Source organism: Denticeps clupeoides, chromosome 16 (genome assembly GCF_900700375.1).
Source record: "Denticeps clupeoides chromosome 16, fDenClu1.1, whole genome shotgun sequence".
NCBI classification, from domain to species: Eukaryota; Metazoa; Chordata; class Actinopteri; order Clupeiformes; family Denticipitidae; genus Denticeps; species Denticeps clupeoides.
In genome coordinates, this window is record NC_041722.1 from 19129653 (window position 1) to 19148898 (window position 19246).

General features: G+C 45.0%; 1 protein-coding gene across 1 annotated transcript in view; it reads right to left on the reverse strand.

Moving 5' to 3' along the window:
* cdh8 (cadherin 8) overlaps nt 1–18954 on the reverse strand; it is a 70758-nt gene extending 51804 nt beyond the window's left edge. The window contains exons 1-3 of the mRNA XM_028956373.1: nt 18841–18954; nt 18351–18524; nt 16722–17173 (exon numbers count right to left, since the gene is read on the reverse strand). Coding sequence (XP_028812206.1) covers nt 16722–16976 — 255 coding nt within the window. The 5' untranslated portion in view covers nt 16977–17173; nt 18351–18524; nt 18841–18954. The remainder of the gene's footprint in view (nt 1–16721; nt 17174–18350; nt 18525–18840) is intronic.
* Between the last annotated feature and the right edge of the window lie 292 nt (nt 18955–19246).

A 19246-nucleotide genomic window follows, 5' to 3' on the forward strand; every position in this document is an offset into this window, starting at 1 on the left:
GGTGCAGAGGGAGCCGAAAGGCTAGAAGATGTCGTGCCTTCACTGTCTGAAAAAATCCAGACGAGTCAGGGCCAAAAAAAAAATTCTCTCTTTTGACAATTTTTTTGGAAAAAAATTGTCCTCGGGCAAGGTCTTCCTCTGCACAATGAGTGGAGGACGCGGATCTCTCCACTGCTCAACAGTAAGTAGACAAGCCGGCAACTACCCTGCTGAAGGGGTCGACGTCCACCTGCCAATCACATTCACTCATGCAAAAGGGAATCAAAGATGATGGATGGGCGATGTACTCTGTCACAATGCATGCCTGTAAACAGCAAAAACATGGACACCACGGCTTCATCCTATTCCATGTAGCTACACCTCCTCATTTGGTAGCCTTGCCCAGCAAAATAGGTACTGTAGCCAAATCTGTCAAACAGTTCGTTCCCAAGTGCAATCACTTTTTTAAATACACCTTTACACCATGCTATGCCATAATATTAATCCTTTTATTCTTCCAGTAAAATGTATGGAATGACACAGCATTTATTTGAGGATGGGAGAGCTAAACCACTTCCTAGGCATAAATGGGGTTAATGTTGGGTCACAATTAGAGCTTGATGAATGCTGGCATTGATATATGGCTGTGCCATCAGGAATAGGAAAAGTCCACACATTAAAAATTATATTCAAGCAGTCAGCTGACGTCATTTCACTGCCTTGTCATTTTTGCGTATCCCAGGGCTGACCACCTGCAGCAACCCAAGACCGTGGGGTATCATGAACGAGAAGGTGTTCAGCTGGCAACCTGTTATTTAATTACCTCAATAATTAACCAAAGGCTCCGGCCTAATATCTCGAAGACTGGTTCATGCTGAGCATCTTATACTTTTATAATATTTGTATTTTTTTTCATAAACCTTGGGAACAATTTAGAATGCTCTGCAAAATGCATGTTTAATGAGAACTGTTTCAAAAAGAAACCGGAGGTGCATTAAAGCAGCAGTAATAGCCCTTCTCATTAGTTCATTTCAGTCCATTTTTCTACATATGTCTGTAATGCACTCAAGTACAGACTTCACATGCAGCCCTATTAAGTTACAAACGTTGAAGGCCAAGTTTGGCTGCATGGAAGTGGCTGAATTGCCTTGTTCTTGGCCTTCGAACACCCTTTTCTCCTGCTGCATCCAACCATCTCTTATCTGTGACCAACTCCAACAACACAGGAAAGGACTCCTGAATAACCAGGGTTAAAATTACTCAAAGTTGTTAACTCACAGTCATCAAACATCCCTCGCATAAATGTCATAAATGTCCTGAAGAGAAACTACTGGAGATTAAACAGCCCTGATCAAAGATGGAAATGTAAAGGGAATCTGTGAACATGGGGTGGAAAAGTACGTCCTGTACTCCAGATACATTATTATATTTTCTCGCGTTTCATTAATAATGCAGGTTATTGATAACCCATATATAGCCACTGCGAGAAAATTATGATAATTATGATCGCCGGGCGCACACATTCACCACAAGCCCTGGAACGTAAACAGAACAACGGGGATAAAAAAAGCAAAAAACAAGCAAAACAAGCGCCGCCCCAAGGCAGCGAGCAGCGAGCAGGAAGGGGGATAAAAATATTCTTGCCTGGAGAATTCAGATTTTGCCAATTTGCGACAAGCCCTCATACAAAAATCAAATCAAAGTTTGCCACCAATTTGCACTTGTTTCTGATATCTGCAGGGACGGCTGCTTGTTTGCTTCCCCCCTCCAAGCCGCCCAAGTTAACCGTTCTGCGGTGAAGCTGGTGACAAAACACACGGCATTGCAGCGCATCCCTGTCTCACACCCACAAAGAATGCAAAACTGAAAGTAGCATTGTGTACTACTAATGAATATGTGTATGCAGAAGTGTAAATAACAAATATTTCTCTGTCATAAAGGACCCACAAAACCGCTGACGTTTTTTCGTCTCAAAATAGACCTGAATACTATTGGATATTGGCATCAAATTTGACATTTTGGAAGTGTTGCCAGATTGGTAGTTTGCATAATAAAATGCTAATTAATTAATCTATGTATCTCAATTGTTACAAATTAATAATTTAAATAATTATCTTATGACTTACTGTCATCAAAATACTTTTCTGTATCAAAACAAGATTTGGTAAAAGAAAAAAAGCAGGGGAGAGTATGATGACTACAGATTTGATTATTTAATTCCTGACCATACACTTTTACAAATTTTGTCAGCAAGTTTATGTTATTGCATAACTATCAGATTTGGTATATAAAGGTTTTTTTTTTTTTTTACATTTTGTCTATTCCCCTTTTTTCATATATATAAATATGCTTTTTGTACAGAATATACTTTGCACAGAAAATCTCTTGGGTGTCAGCTCATCATTTGTGGTTCAAGAAACGAAATCAAAAAGTTACACAACGCAGAAGAAGAACCGCTACACTATGATGACTTTCACCTTGATATTTTAGTGCGGATGTATACCTAGCCGAATTGCACTGTAGGGGGCGAGAATGAGTCTTTGAACATCAAACGTGACGGGGTAACATGGATGCAGCTATTTAACTGAATAAACAGCTGGTAAACACAAGTACATCTTATTGAACATAATTTATTTTCATCACCAATTATCATAGTAGAACAGCTTTCTCAAGCACTTGTGATGCATTTTGGAAACAGGAGATGAGCCCCTGGTCTAATGTGCCACCTGACTTAAGAAACCCGTCCTCAAAGACTTACTTTTAGTCATTATTTGGGTAGCACACATATTCTGAATGCCTTCGGCAAAATTCAAATAATCCATTTTAATCTAGATTAATCTAGATTACTCTAGATTAACTTCTAATATATATATATATATATATATATACACACACACACACACACACACACACACACACACACACACACACACACACACAGCTCTATGAACTATCACATTGTACCTTATTACCAGTCTTTTGGGGAAAGGGGTAGGGCAGATTTTCAGCAAACTATCTGTTTACATCTTCTGTACAGGACTATTGGAATTCTAATTGTGTTCTATAGGAGTTCTTTTGGTGCATAGGTCTGTTTAAAGGTCCTGCGGTCCCCGTGCGATGAAGAAGCATGAAACAGTGTTTGAAGGATTCGATTTCTTGGGGCGAAAAAGGCTGCCACATACTCTCCCTCTCGCTCTTTTGTTTTCGCCATTCGCCATCTCTTTTAACTGTTCGTGGCATTACTCTCATGGGCCTACAGATATTAAAGGCACAAGAGCTTATACATTCACTGAGGAACTACTTTCCAATTAAGGCCCATGCTGACAAAGGAAATATCACATGTGATCGGGAGTTATGAATGAGATAATTGCAAAGGGCCTGGTGTAGGGAGAGCTGGAATGGTGGGACACACACAGGGATATTAATTGCTTATTGACTCTGGAGCCTCTTATAAGCCGGGTTCATGGCTGCTTCAAGGTCAGATTGAGTTGACCAGTGTTGCTATCAAATATGTGCTTGCTGGCTTCTCGTCCAACTGAAAAGCCATTCTTATTTAATTTTATTTGACATTTACTTTTAAATTTTATACACACACACACACATACAGCATGAATGCTTAGAAATAAAAAAAGCGGATATTTATGGATAATTCTTCTTCACACATTGCTCCAGAATTCTGCCTTAAAGAAAGAAGTCCAGTTGCCATGACTCAAATGCACCTGGATGACTGTGAATCTTCATAGACATTGATCCAGAATGGTGCTCAATAGGGTAAAGAAATTTGACAATCTTGCCGGCTTCACTCTGAAACTAAGGACAAGGCAAGAAATGGTCTGCAGTTGGCCCAGTCTAATTATGCGCCCAAGCAATTCTGAACTCTGTGCCTTGGTGGTGGCATGTACAAAGCAGGTGTGACAGCAAAATGTGCAAACAACATACATATAGCAAATATTTCTGAATACTTAATGCTGCGTGTCGGCATTTCAAAGTTAAAGGTTGTGTCTTGCAGACTTCTAAAATCCTCTGTGCACAGCAAAAACGTCACGTTCCCCTTCTATCTATCTCCTGTTTTCAGCATTGCGTTTCATTATTCATGCACGCACACTAATGAGTGTATCATGTATGAAATTGCTATTACCCCAACGGTGCAATATGTCGCGTAGTGAGTTATGGTGGCCATGTGTAAGATGTATAGGCCAGTTATGTGCTTAATTATTTTCGCATCAACATCCAATATCAATATTTGTTCCACTGCATCTCTGCCAGACGCTTTCTCGGAAATTGGTCTGGGACTTAACAGCAATAGTGCAAAAAGATGAGGCTGGAGCTCCCTTTTCCAGTTTTAACCAGTACACTGCATGCTATATATTAGCCACAACAATAAAACAGTCTTTTTAAAAAGTGAAAAACACTGATTCTAGGTGGAATGCATTATAAGATGTGTTATGTGAAGTAAAAATTGTCAGGATCTGCTGCGTATGCCTTGTTTACAGATATCGCAGGACACCTTCGTAGGAAGGAGTCCCTTCCGCATGGAGTCCCTAGTTCAATAACCCTCAGCAAAAAGCAAGACAACTACCTACAAAACGCTTGGCAGGTGGGTGTAATGTTGTGGCTGGCTGTGGCTGAATAGTGTAAGCTCCCTTCACAATACAAACAGAAAAAAAATTAAAAGTTGCTTTACAGGTAGACCGTATGGATTGGAGCTAATCATAATTCATAAAGAGTTGAGCGCACACTGCAGGAATGACCTAGAAACAAACTTTTTTTCCAAGTAATTAGAAACAAATCATGTATTGTTATGTAGAGAAAAGCTAGACTAGTCTGTAAATACACATCACAACTCGAGTTATGGTGAACTTCACAGCGACTCTGTTGTCCAGGGTCGTCACGGCAGCTGCTTCCATCGCCGTTTCCATGTATTACCTTCATTCACGTGCTTCTCCGATACCGCTTGGTTCCTTTTAAAGGCCTTCACACCCCTCACATCTTCCTCGCCCATGATGCTCCAGCGCAGCAAGTTCTCTCCAAAAACCGAAACTTGTGATGCGCTTGTCAGTTCTGTGCAAGCCAACGCTGATGACACCATTATCTTATCTGAAATGCGTAGCCACGCCGCGTGTGTTTGCGCTCGGTGTGTGTAGTGCGAATGCTAATAACGGTGGTTTGCCCGGGTGAGTGACCTTCTCCTTTTGTCGAGGCGCAGTGTTTTCATAAATACGACGCCGATATCCCAGGCTGTGTAATTACGGCGCCCCGGCACAGCCAGCCTCTTTATTAGTTTTCTGACAATGCTGCCGCTGCTGGCGAGAAGAAGCTCGCCCATCACTTTGACTTTATTTTTGTGTACATACAAAACACAGGGTCGTAGAGCTGTACCTGCTCCAGCGGATTTTAATTCATTTTAAACCTCGTTCGTGGGTAGGTAATGAAAAGGGGGCATCCGGTTCCCCAGACCAAAGGCCAGGAGAACGTCTGTCTGTACGGATTCAGGCTCGTTTCACTACGGATGATTCCACGTTCCATTCCCCAGGACAACGTAGGTCATCCTCACAACAGCTCCTCAAAGTCCCCGGCTGATAGCTCCAAAGGTCGCCCACTGGCTCTGGAATAGTCCGCTGTGCCAATATTGATGTTTGGAAAGCCGAATCCAAAGTTTAAAATCTATAATGAAGACACCAACTAACGAATGAAGGTGTGAGGATGGCCCTTTATTTATTTGTTCGTTCCATTATCACTACGTTCTTCTTATGTCAGAGTTATGTTTGTACCTTCAGCCCAAACATGCTATTCTTCCGCTTATGTTGTTCTTGGATGGGCTGCACTTGCATTATTAATCCATCTGCTTGGACCGGAAAAGCATTTTGGGTCAACGGGCGTACTTATAAATCTGCTGTACAAATCCATAGACATGATACCAGGGATTTAAACGTTATCTGACCCATGGACTAGTGGGCCTTCTTTGGTGAGATACAGTGAGGGGGTAAACATGTGTCAGGTTATTCTACTGAAGTGCAATAACGCATTGATGTCACAACAGATGTAAGATTTACTCACCTTTGGTCCAGTTGTCATAATCCTAAAGTGTGAAGTGAAGAGTTTGATTGGGCTGGATAGTGTTCATTTTTCAGATTCATGTTCACACAGGGGAGCCAGCGCTCGCTTAGCATGCGAGAGGGTGCAGGATCGATGTCCACAATCTCCACATTTCATAGGGGCAGTGGTGGCCTAGCTGATAAGGAAGGGTGAAAGTAGCCTAGCGGGTAACACACTCGCCTACGAACCAGAAGACCCAGGTTCAAATCCCACTTACTTCCATTGTGTCCCTGAGCAAGACACTTAACCCTGAGTGTCTCCAGGAGGGGACTGTGCCTGTAACTAGTACTGATTGTAAGTCGCTCTGCATAAGGGTGTCTGATAAATGCTGTAAATGTAAAATGTAAGTGGAAGGTTGCCTGTAATCAGAAGGTTGCCGGTTCGAATCCCAGTCCGCCACACCGTCCCCACACACCGCTCCCCAGGCGCCTGCCATGGCTGCCCACTGCTCGCTAAGGGTTGTGAGGGAGCATTTCGTTCAGTTTCACAATGACGTTCACTTCACTTTCACTTCACGTGGAAAATAACTGACTTCTGGACTGCAGTGCATGTTGGGCCGTACGCTGAGCCAAGTGGAATTCCGCTTTGGCTTTAGCAAATGTGCGAGCAAAGTTCATATGAAGCATGTGGCAATTTGGGAACCGGGACACGCTTGTACGCAGGCCAGGTACATGTGCCTGGAAGTGTGAACCAAACGGGGATTATGGGGGCGGCTCTTAAAGTGGAACATGCAACTAGTTAAATGGTTTTGCATTCCTGTTTACTGTATGAGCACTCCGCTATCGATCTCTGCGCCCTGCCCATTTTCGGAGCGATAAATAAGTGATATGCGCCGGGTTCCCATTTATTTGTCGATACCTTGACAAGCGCAAGGAAGAGGAATTCCATCCCCTCGCACCGCCGGGGACGTGTCCAGCACGCACGCTGAAAGCCTGCGCATTCGTTATTGAATCCCTTTGTCCCTGCACTAGTTTCTGTTTGTCGATAAGGATCACACTCTGCAGGTCGAGCTCCTGGGATTCGGCCTGAGAGGCCTGAGAGGCCTGATCGGCGCGAGGTGAGAGGGGGAGAGAAAAAGCACTCTGCATAGAGCAGCGCGATTTGACGGGGTTCGGAAGAAAAAAAGCTTGCATCAGCTGATTGCGGGAAAGTGTTGGGACGCAGGAAGTCTGTCCTCCAGACGCCTTTCTCAAAAGAGTGAAAATAAAAATAAATAAATATACCGATGTTTGCACACGTATCCCGCAGATTTTAGAACAGAAGCGGTGGAACGATGTCCCGAGACTGCCCATTATGCATCGGCCAAGAAAGAAACCTTGATTTTACGCTGGCCACTCGGCATAAACATTTCAGCCATATTATTAGCACCCCCCGAGGGCCGGAATGAGTAACATTGATTACCTGGTTACAATGGTTAAGTGGCTGTGGGTGGGAGGTGTTACGCGGCGAGTGAACAGTTTGTCCTTGGAGTTGATGTGTAGGTGGCTGGGAGAGCGGCAAGGATCCGAGCGACTCCGACAAGGACCGACTTGTGATGGTTGGACGGCTGGGTCAAAGCGTCTTTAAAACTGCAGCTCTTGTGGGATGTTAAGGGTCATGCAGCGGTCATGACCTGCTAAAAATTGTCCAAAAATGGTGAACCGGTGAGGGGTGGCCAAGGTTCATTGGTGCACATGGGAAGTGTGGGTACAATGGCCTCTTTCCACAGGCCACCAGACAACTGAGCACTCAGGTGAATTCGCTCTTTGGACTGACAAGCACACTACATCTTGTAGGTTTAGAAAATATTGCCTATTATTGCACGGATCCATTTTGCACGTTGGTATTTGCACAATTCTTGGTATCTTAATTTTTCCTTTCAACCTTGTCTGTGTGCTACACACGTGCGCTTTTTGTCGGTATGTAAATTGTTTAAATTTAGGTTCCGGAGAAACATTATTTTGTTTCATTCTGTGCCGTCTAACATGTATTTCGCTGATGACACCATTCCAATAGAAGAGCTACTACAGCTGAAGAAGCAGACAAATCTCATGCTAGTTCTCATAGAAACTAAAGCATGCGGAGGTGTAGCCACATGTGGAGCTGTGGAAGAAGGTGTCCTGGTCACACCATGTGAATGGGCAGGTGTTTTTGGACGATGGTAACGTTTTGGCCGATGTGTATGTGTGTGTGTGTGTGTGTGTGTTGGGGGTGAAATAAATAAATAAGACTGGGTGGATGTGCCAGTTAGGGAACATAATTACTGCTAATGACCATTAGGAGTTCAGCTTTCACCCTCCAGGGACCGGCGGAGAGGCTTTTGCCTTATCAGTTGATTAGCTCAAATCGAGGGGGCCGGATGCTGCATGCTAAGTTAACAGGGGGGTGTGGGGGGGCTAAAGTGTGCTGCATTATCTGGGGAAGACTAATGGGGTGGTTCGAGGTCCATCATCGCACTAATGTCAGCCGCATATGTGCAACGGTTCTGTACCCATCATCTAATTCTGCTCAAATTGGGCTTCACTCCCATAGGCGCGTTTTTTTTTTTTTATTTTACGCTCATAATGGCAGACGCTCTCCTCCCCGTGTTGGCCTGTCACTTCAGCTTTTCTTCGTCCCTCCTCGGAATGTCAATGACAGCGGTGTTGGTTTTTCCTCTTGCCGCCTTATTTACATATGCAAATCAAGCCTCCCGCTTCCTCCGGCGGTGGGGGGTTTATTTATTTATTTATTTTTGCAAAGCAAATTGCCTGGCGGGTAATTAGTTATTGACCCACTAATGTTGGGGAAAATGATCATATGACATGCAAACAAGACCACAGTTCAACACTTGGGCGAAATCGATAGAAGGACACGGAATTTAGAGAAAAACGGTTGTGTTTTACAACATGCCTCAACACGCTTTGCCGGGCCTGCAAGACAAATGACTCTGAACGTATAACCGAAATATCGAAAAAAAAATATAATTCAAATGTCAGGGATTGAATAGAGCCTGCACCAATTTTTTAGAATAACTCCCTGGCCAGCATGTTGCATGTGCTTCATTTTCATAGAAGACATTGTTAGTATCACTGTGGGGATGAATTAGGAAAATGTAGGCTGAACTAATATACATATATATAATATATGTATATATGGAATATACATATATTTTTTTGTTTATTATTTGGGATGTGCAGGCCACCATCTGGTTACCCATAAGGCTACAGCATGAAAATCTACCGACACTATACCTGCCCTTAAAGTTCATTAATTCCATTTGACTTCATTCCTATTAAAGGTAACAAGCCACATTGCTTTGGTACCCGACAGGGTCATGTAACTTCGCAGTGTGTAAGCCCCTCCCCCTCGCTACGGGTGTGTAATTGTGTGCCTTGGTGGGGAGAAAAGTCCATGTTCAGACACATTTACAGTGAGAGAAAACCAGAGAAGGACAGGGGGGTATCACACATCAGGGTTGCGGAGAGGTCATGGTTCAGACAGCTCACGCTGTTATGAAAGAGCCTCTTTGAAGTGGCAACTCAAAGACCCGTGTCTTTTTTTTTTTCTGTCTTTCTTTCTCTCTTTCTCTCGTTCCCCAGCAGCTGTATTGAAAGGCCACCTGAAGTCTGCTATGATGTCAGGAACGTGTGTATGTGTCTGTCTGCCATAATATAACTGAGTCAAAAGTGGAACATGACATGAGTCGAAAGTGAAGAACACACAGACACATGACGCATATCTAGTTTTAGAATTAGACAGATATCCTCTGGCAACAGTCTATACATTAAGATAAGAGGGAAAACTGTCCAATGTTGGCAGGTGGGGTTGGTTCTTTCATCTGCTGCCTACCCTGGTTGGAGGGCACAGGTGCAGTGAGAGGACGACCCGGGCGTGGCGACCTGTGGACGCTCACCGCACACCCGGTCCTTTTCAGAGCGCGCAACCGGCCGAATGCGAAGACATTGCCGCTCTTTTCAGAGTAATTCCAATGCCTGGCATGTCCCATTCTGATTTCCATTAAGGATTTATGACTCATCTGGATTTCAGATTATAATGTCCTGAATTTTTTATGCATTCCCTCTGTGCTAAAGGAGGGAAAAAAAAAAAAGAAAAAGAAATGAAATGTTGTCGACGCAGATTATCTCGTAGCATGCCATGTCCCGTACAGGGATATTGATGTTTAGCCTTGGCCCGTCGTAAGCCCACGATCTGGGTTCCGCAGGCCGCATGGTGATTAGTCATTTCCGAATGACCCTGGCTGGAGCGGCGCCGGACACGGGTGCAAGTCGAAAGCTCGGCCCGAGCGCCACGAGAGACCGAGAGATAGGGAGAGATTTTCAGGATTCATCAGCGAACTGCTCCCCATGACTTTTCTCCCTAAAGGATCATTAAACAGAAATAATTCATATCTGAGAAAGGTCAGAGTCACAGTCTGATGGTTTCCAGACATTCATTGAAGCTCTGTGTTGCTGTGCGACAGGCTGGTCCATTGATTCTCAGTGGAAATCTTTTTTCTTCTTCCTCTTCTTTTTCTTCTTCTCCTTCTTCCCCCAACTTTTTTTCCTCTCAACCGAGAATAGCACAGAGCTGATTACAGTAAATATTTTACTCTTATTCTGCGACAATTATCAGCATAGCTGCAGAGATATATTAATAATAAATAAATAAACGCCGAGCGGAAATCGCTGCTCAACCAGATGTCACTGCCATTATAGATTTAGCCCTTTTGTTGTTATTTTGGTAATATGGGTGGGGGGAAGGTCCGGCACGGGGGAGGGGTGTACTGGTGTTCTCAAAAAAAAAATCCAGAAATAGGCTCCCCTCCTACCCGCTGCCATTGTCTTCCTCTCGGCTGCCTACGTTGGCTTCCAGCTAACCGCCAAGCTAAATGCACATCAAGTCGCACAATAACAACATCCATTCTTAACAAGATTACTTTATCCTCCCGGTTTGGCTTCTGGGCTCAGTGTGGAAGCGAAAAAAACAAAAAAATAAAAAAAACATTGGGATAAGCCTCGCAGCCTGCAGCTCTTTATGCAAACGGGTGCATCCATAGGAGAGGGGCTGCTTGGCAATGGCCCGGCATCAACTGGCTCCCTACAATGACTGCACCGTGGACCAATTAGAGGGCTTAGATAATTATAATCGAGCATTTAAATAACGGATTCGGCTCAGGCTAGCGCTGGGTACAGGATAACCTTGTGTGTTTTACTCCTGTAGGGGGCGATGTGTCTGTTATTTTCTTTTGGCCTGATTCTAACATTTATTGCAAATACATTTATTAAGAATACAAATCACATCAACACATGACATCTTGTTAGAATACAGGGTTTTTGAGAAATCTTAAATAAGGAAAGATCCTTTTAAACCTTGACAAAGAAGGTGACGCATCCGCAATTAGCCTGATTTAGCCTAAATGAAGCTGCCATTAATGCACTATGGCCATCGCGCGAGCGGCTGGGCACAGGCGATGCAGTAAATGCAAAGCGCTTAATTCCAATGATTAGTGCGAGCAGAGTTCACGGCGCGCTGCCAGACGTCTCCTTTCAGCGGCTAAATGTGCCACCTCCGCAGCAGCGGCCATGGCCGGCGAGCAGAGACGGCGCCAAACAAAGGTTAACACCAGGTATCAGCTCGATAATACGAAAAGCCCGACGAAGAAAGCCATCACGGCGGAGTCGGGGGGCCAGGGGCATGAATAGCATTTTTTTTTTTCAGGTCACTTGGAAGCTCGTCACTGGCCGTTCCACGTTGGCCACGGAGACAGTTACTCTGCTCGACTTTGAGGAGTGCAGGGAATTGAGAAAACATATATAATAATTTAGCATGCTGCATTTAGTGCGGTATAGGAACATTTTGTTCAACCCGATGCCTTGTGGCTACCTGTCTAGTTTGTTTCTTCTCTCTCTCTCTCTCTTTCTCTCTCTCTGTGTCCATACATTGAAAGAGGGGCGTGAAAGATGGAGAAATGAAAAGAAATTTATTTCACAGCCTGTTCCCACCTTCTCTTCATCACGCCGGAACGTTTACATAGCGTTCATTGTGGAGTCCCGCAACGTTCCAAAAGGGAACAATGCCACTGGAGGTGAATGTGTGCAGATATGCTGGCCCAGACTCGGCTACAGTTTGGCAAGAAATGGAGGGCAACTGGAGCGAATGTGTTTGTGAGCAAAAGGGCCGCAGACAAAAGAACTATGTTTGCGTGTGTGTGTGTGTGTGTGTGTCATTACTGCAGAGCGAAGAACAATTTACAGAGGCAAGATCACAGTCTCGCACCTCCCGTAAGTCACAGTACATGGCGCTCTGTGCAGGTCTGCGGTCTGCAGCGTTCGCTTATTGCTGGCTCAGTGTGCCCTCACTACGCTCCCTGTGTGCAGATGTGAGCCAGTGTGTGATATTTTAGCAAGGGGTATGGCACAAATAGTGTTACGAAAAAAACGACGGATGAGAGGGAGCAATGAAAGGCTGCATTTATTTATTTAAATGCTTCACCCACATTTTAATGAAACCTCAAAACCTGGCAACCTGCAGATAGAGACATTCTGTTTTTTTTTTTTGTTTTTTTTTAAATAATTCTAGTCCTCTGACCCGTGTTGCATGAAAAACATGCTGTAACAGTAAAATATGCCTGCCTCTCACTACACACACACACACACACGCTGTTAATGGGGACGAAGACAACAACCCACAGCAATAGACAACCTGTCAGACTAGTCCGGGGAGTTGCTAATGTGATCCCACAGCTCAATTGGACTCGGTGCCGGGCCCCGGTGTTTTATTACCAGCACCGTGGAGAAAGAGAGTGTGCTCACGTAGCAGTGATATAAAGGCTTTAAAGGCCGCCTGAAATACACCGCTAGGCTAGGATAACACCATGAATAGGAGCAGTGAAAAAGGAGGTGGGTGAACGTAGCGAGTGATGGAAAGAAAGGGAGAAAATGAGAATGGCAAAAAACACACACACACACACACACACACAGAAAGAAGTGTGCCTATTCATGTCTAAAAGAGCAAAAAAACGAAATTACCTGGAGGGGAAAAAAAAAAAAACCTTGAGCGCTGACTATGTTTTTTTATCGCCACGTGCGATATATGTATTTTACATTTTCACAGCGCTGTCAGATTGGATTACATTTCAATGTCCGCTGATGCTTATCATTTCCCAGCCTCATTACCATCGTTAATGATAACTCTCATAATATCCACCCCCCAAACCCCTCAACAAAGCCTTCAGTCAGACCGTCAGTGTGATATCCATTAGAACTTGCGCTAACCTGAGCAAATGCAGATTAATGCATGAGATCTCCGCAGATCAGGCCGCCCCTTGGCAGGAATAAATCGAGCGGGATCAGGAGGAGAACCTTTCATCTACTGAAGCCAACGACCCCCCTCCCAGCGCTCTCCAACTCGCACTTTTTTGCTTGAAGACGACGCCGTACGGTGAAAAAAAAACAAGGTGAACCCCGACACTCATCCAAGCCCATCGTCCCCACTTAATCACCATGGTGAACCGAGCCTTGCCCACCAATGCGGCGGGTAACATGCAGGAGCACAAGGATCGTTGGCGTGCACACTCCACCAGACAGATGGAAATATGACCTATTAACGATTAGCGTAGCTCGGCAGCTGCAGGAACGAAGCTCCAACGTTCAGGTGTTTCTGCTGTCATGGCGGATCATCATTGGTCGAGGCTGCTGTAAAAGTGCAGGAGCTGCTCTCCAGGAAATTCCAAAAAAATGTCATTAAAACGTTAAAAACTGACGTACCGCTGGCGAAGCTTCACTAGTTAACCCCATCAACTGGGTAGATGTTTATCCTATTTCACTTCCATCGGAACAAGTGACAACCGCATGTACAACTGCCAATTTCACACATCTGCTCAAGTGAGAAATTGCTGCACTATAAAACTTTCAAAAAATTACCGAAAAAAGTTTTGTGCGAAATAATCATATTTAATTCCGTTTATTCGTCTCATCCAGATACTTGTAAGGTTTACTTCTAAATAATTCATGCTATTGTATTACTCTTACCATTGTATCCTTATAACAAATTATCTTTGCAGAGTGCTTCATATTCATATTTTATAAGCCAGGAATGAATATTTGATGTTCTAATGTAATTAATAATAACATAATTAATATTTAAAGACAGTGTTGTACCCTGCATAAGGAGAAAAGGATATGATGAGATAGCACAATGAGAGGAGATTTAGTGATACTAGTACTGTTCCTAATAGCTTCAGATGTCTGATTTCACCTGAAATTATAGAACAGGGTTTTTTTCTTGCTTCCACGATGTACAAGGAACAATACCTGGACAGAGCTAGATTTCAAATGATAAGTATTGCAGAGAATCATTGGATTATATAAACAAAATTCATGTAATAATGTTCTTTTTTCAACCCCATTGCACCTGTACAAAGATTAATGTATGTTGAAGGGACTGAAAATGAAAGACTTTGTGTCAGACCTGGAATTCTTCTGAATGCTGATGTGAGAGACCATTGGGAACAGCTGTCTATACACAATATCAATTTTCATATTTATATATATATATATTTTATAGATGATTTCTTTTTTTTTTTTTTTTTTGGATCTCTTTCTCCTGACTGCCAGTCACAGTACTCTTGGGTTTATTATGATGGGCTGAATATTAATAGCTTGTTATCAATTCTCTTTGTTGAAAAAAAAAAAAAAACATCATATAATCGTTTGAAAAGATGTAAGGCTTGGACAGCCCGAAAAAAGGGAAACTTGGCTCATTCATGTACAGTACAGTGGAGTATAATAGAGGGAAAGCTGAATCCGTCATTAGCTGATGTGATAGAGCACTACATGAAAACAGCAGCCGGCCGAGAAGAAAGGAGACGGAGCTTCAGAGCGAGCGATAGCAGAAATGACATGTGTCATCATCAAAAATGACAATGATTAAAATAAACGGACTTTGTTGTGCAAAACTGCTAGTTTTTTTCTTATTCTCCTTGCCACACTGAATTATGGAAAATGTTGTTATTATTGTTATTATGATTATTTTTTGAAAGAGGACAGTGTTGAGCAACACCAAATCAGGGTGCAGTGAGTTCAACAAGCGCTTGGTGGCGTTCAGGTGGCGAGGGGGTGGGGTGATTCAGCCTCACCTCCGGCTCGCCGAGGGGGCGGGTCAGGAGGCGTGGCTGCATATCGCAGAATCCATCTCCCACCCCTCGCCCTCGCCCTCCGCCCCCTTCCTCCCTGCCCACTTCCACCCGTATGCTAATGGTCTCCTCCAAGTGCCAGCTGGAACTCGAGCAGGACTCGGTGACAAGACAGGGGCTCTATGTATAATTAAAAATCAGGCTGCCGCGCAATAAAATCTGAAGGATGGAGCGGCTGTAGTCTTGGCCCGCGGTTCTGTGACAATCAACCCACCACCCAAAGGAACAAAAAAAAAAAAAAATTGAATGACCCATTTGAAATCACAGCACCCATAACGACTTGATTCATTTTTTAATTAAGGACAGGAGCAAGGGAGGTGCTCGGGATGCAGCTGCTTCTGTGTGTGATGGACCAAGAGTGTAGGGCGTGCCAGTGTGTGTTGATGGTGGCGCGCCGGCGTTCAATCTAAATCGTCTCCGTCTCCCTGTCGTCCTGCAACGAGGAACTTATCTCGCCGCCGCACGCCCCGCCCGCCGGCGCTTAACCTTGCGGGGGGAGAACGACAGCAAACAAAGCCGCAACTCGGTCGGTGCAGACCCCCTTCAGAGACCCGTCAGGCATGTGTGTTGGGGGTCGGGGTCTTCCCTTCCGACCCCCCCCAAATGAAAAACACTGTGTTGCAGGGGATTGGTCACATGGAGACGTGTATAGTGGGGTAGCGCGATAAAGTCAGTCAAAAGGGCCTCAGAGGTGCGCACGGCGAAGCCCATTTACGGCACTTTGTTTGTTTCTTTGCGGCGACGGCGGAGCAAGTCTCATTCGGGCCGCTGAAAAATTGATGGCACACTTAAGGACTTTTTTGTGTCGCCGCGATATATTACTAAGACTCAGGTGTAAAGGAACATGTTTTATTCAGGCCGCTGGGAGGGGCCTAAAAGGCTGGAGAGGTCATGTAGAGACCCCCTGAAATGGCTGAGCCGCTGCCGGAAAACGTTGCCCCCAGTCCTCCTCGAATTTGAACTGGACCCTTTAGGTGAAGATCTTTTCCGTTCGTGAAAGAGAAGGTGAAAGTTCACACGGTGCACGACTGACCAGTGCTCGCAGGCATATCGTCCCACCCCTGGTCACAGTGCGGCGGCGACGGGAGGTGGACGGTGCCGTGTTGAGGCGCTCCACGTCCACACTCGCGGCGAGCGGTGAACAAGCTGCTTTGGCCTGGTCCTCTCAAAATAACCCCTCCCCTTCCCACCAGGACCCTGCCGATTCGCGAATGTCGCTTTTTCAGCGACACCCTCTCAACCTGGACATGCTCCGTGTATCTAGCTGAATTTACTGCTGCTTGCGGTAAATGTTATGGTTTGCAGTGCTTTTCAGAACCTTCTAGAATCTCTTGAAGATGTTTTATGGGCCATGCTTACCCTCCACAATCCAGAAAGCCAGTGGCACTGCCAGCCCCCGCCCCAGCCAAAAATGCCAAGCATTCGGTCCGCCAAATGAATGTTTCCACACGACAAGTAAACTTAATATCCAGCTGACACTCTGAGTACTCACCCTGCCAACGAGGATTGGATCGGGCCCTTCAAACTCCTCCAAAACAAACATTTGATTCCAAACCCATCCTCTTTTGGCACGACTCAGGATTCTTTGTCCTTCATTTGGCCCACGGTGGCCCGCTGTGGCTCCCGATTGTAAACTTCTGGACTGGTTGGCGAAGGGCGCCGTGGACGAGTAAGGAATGCACGTAATCCACACGAGCAGCAGATAAGTCCATAGATCTCTCTGCATCTCCTCGAGACGTTTTGGCATGGTTGCAACGCTTCCTTCCTTCCCCCTCTCTACGTCCGACCAAAAAAAAAAAAAGGAAGGTTACTTTGTTCTCTGCGCCCGATGGAGCAGTTTCATGATGCGACGACTGTCACTCATATGATGCAACTTGTCCAAATGGGAGGCAGAGCGAGGCTTTCAATTTGTCCTCCATCGGTTGGGTCATCGACGTCAAGGACCTACAAGGAGAGACCGGCATGAGTCCTGCTGTTCATTTATTTAAATTGAATTCAGCAAATTTAATAAAATCCTAAAAAGAGTTTCCAAAAGTGCAATGGAAAATAACCAAGCCACTTGTCATACTCGGAACACAAAAAAAAAATGGATTTTGACTAGCTTTGACCTCTGACCCCATCGAAAATGCTAATTTTTAAATCAGAGAGCCTGATCCCTCTCCACTTGGTTTCGTAACCGGCCCCTCCATCCGAATGTGTTTGCTCTGCTTGGAAGAATAATTCCTCATCACCATAGTTTTCTATCAGCGGGCTGTCACCGCCGGCATCGTAACACGACCTCCCCCTTCCCGGGCCGAATTTCAGATGTGCTACACACGGATCGAGCTGCAGATCGACTCGCAAAAAAGCCCTCCGCTGTGAGGAACATCATCTGTCCACGGGCAGAGACCACACTCATTTAAATAACGAGCCGCGGAAAATAACACCTCCATCAATGTTTGAACATTTGATGAAGCACAAATTAGCAACATGGGGAAAGAGGCAGTCATTAAAGTCATCTCATCATACAAATTGCCATAACACACCACGCTAACCCCACTAACGTATTCAACAGAAATCAATACCAGCACTGAACTTAAGTTGAAGAAAGGAAATGATGTGCCAAAAAAGACAGATTCCCTTTTGTGCCGCGGATCTTTTTGGTTTTCAGCATGCCAAGAAAGACTTAATTATTCTATTGCATGAAAGATGAACTATGCACATGCAAGGACCACATCCCAAATATGCTGGAAACCGTAAAGTTCATGAAACAGAGTGATTGGAGTGAAATGAAAACCGATATTAAATGGCCCTGAGGGCTTTGAGAAGACTGACTTCACTGTCAGTCATTTGAGCTGGTACCAGATGCGATTTGCGGCAAGTTCGAGAACTCTCGGAAGACAGGGAGCATATGAACCCAGAGAGGGGGTTCAGCTGAACCGGAGGATGAAAGGATGAAATGTCACCGAGTGCGGGTTTCAGCACCGTGGGTAGCGGACAGCTCCCCACGCAACAGTGCTGCGACGCGGCGGCGCGCAACTCCGCCGCATCCGGGATGAAAAACGCGCCCGGAAAACGGGGCTAAACGTCGAACCGACGGTCGACACGACCCGCACCTGTTACGAACATCTTTCTCACTTACTGTGTCGCGTCCTCGCCGGAAATGGATCTTTATTTAGCTGCTTTAAAAGCGACTTTTTTCTTCGCGCCAGGAACCGCAGAGGGACATCAAAAAAAAAAGTCAGGGAATAAAATCCTCGCCGGCTGGATGGAAGGATGGACGGAAGGCGCGTCGGAGCTGCGGCGGGTCTGCGCGCTGAGTGGAGGAGTGAGGAGGGACGGGGCGAGGTGTTGGGTACCAGAGAGAGAGAGAGAGAGAGAGAGAGGAGGAGAGTGAGGGATGATAAAGAGGCAGGTCCACGCACTCATGGAAATATACAACTTTTACAAAAAAATATCTATTATTAATACTGTTATGGATAAACGACCGTCTCCTGCTGGGTATGAAGTGGCTGTCACCCCCACCCCACATTTTAACACACACACCTATGCTTAGAATGATTCGAATCCATTTAAAAATCGAATGCGTAATTCTGAAAAACCCCGATATTAAGAGAATGTGAGAGGGTTACCTTCATGTCCGCGGCGACGGCGACAGGAGGACAGTCCGTCTGCGGCAGGAGAGGAAGAGGGGATGCAAATGACGGGGGGAGAAAGAGAGAAACAATGACTAATATCTCAAGAAGCCTCCTCGCCCGCGGCTGGGTGCGCACAGATTTACGCTCCCGCATTGTGCTTAACCTCCCCTGAATCAATCGATTTGAAGTAATGCCACCAAGGAGAAGTAATAATGGGGCCATTAAAGCGTTTTATGGTCCCCTCACATAAGGGCTCCAGTATATCTTCAGGTGAATTAAATAAGGAGATGCCATTAACACTGGGGAAAAGAAGTCCACGGGACTTGCAGGAGAACGCGACAGTGTAATGGTAGGGGGGAATATTACAATAATAAATAATAATAATAATTTTAACCTTCCC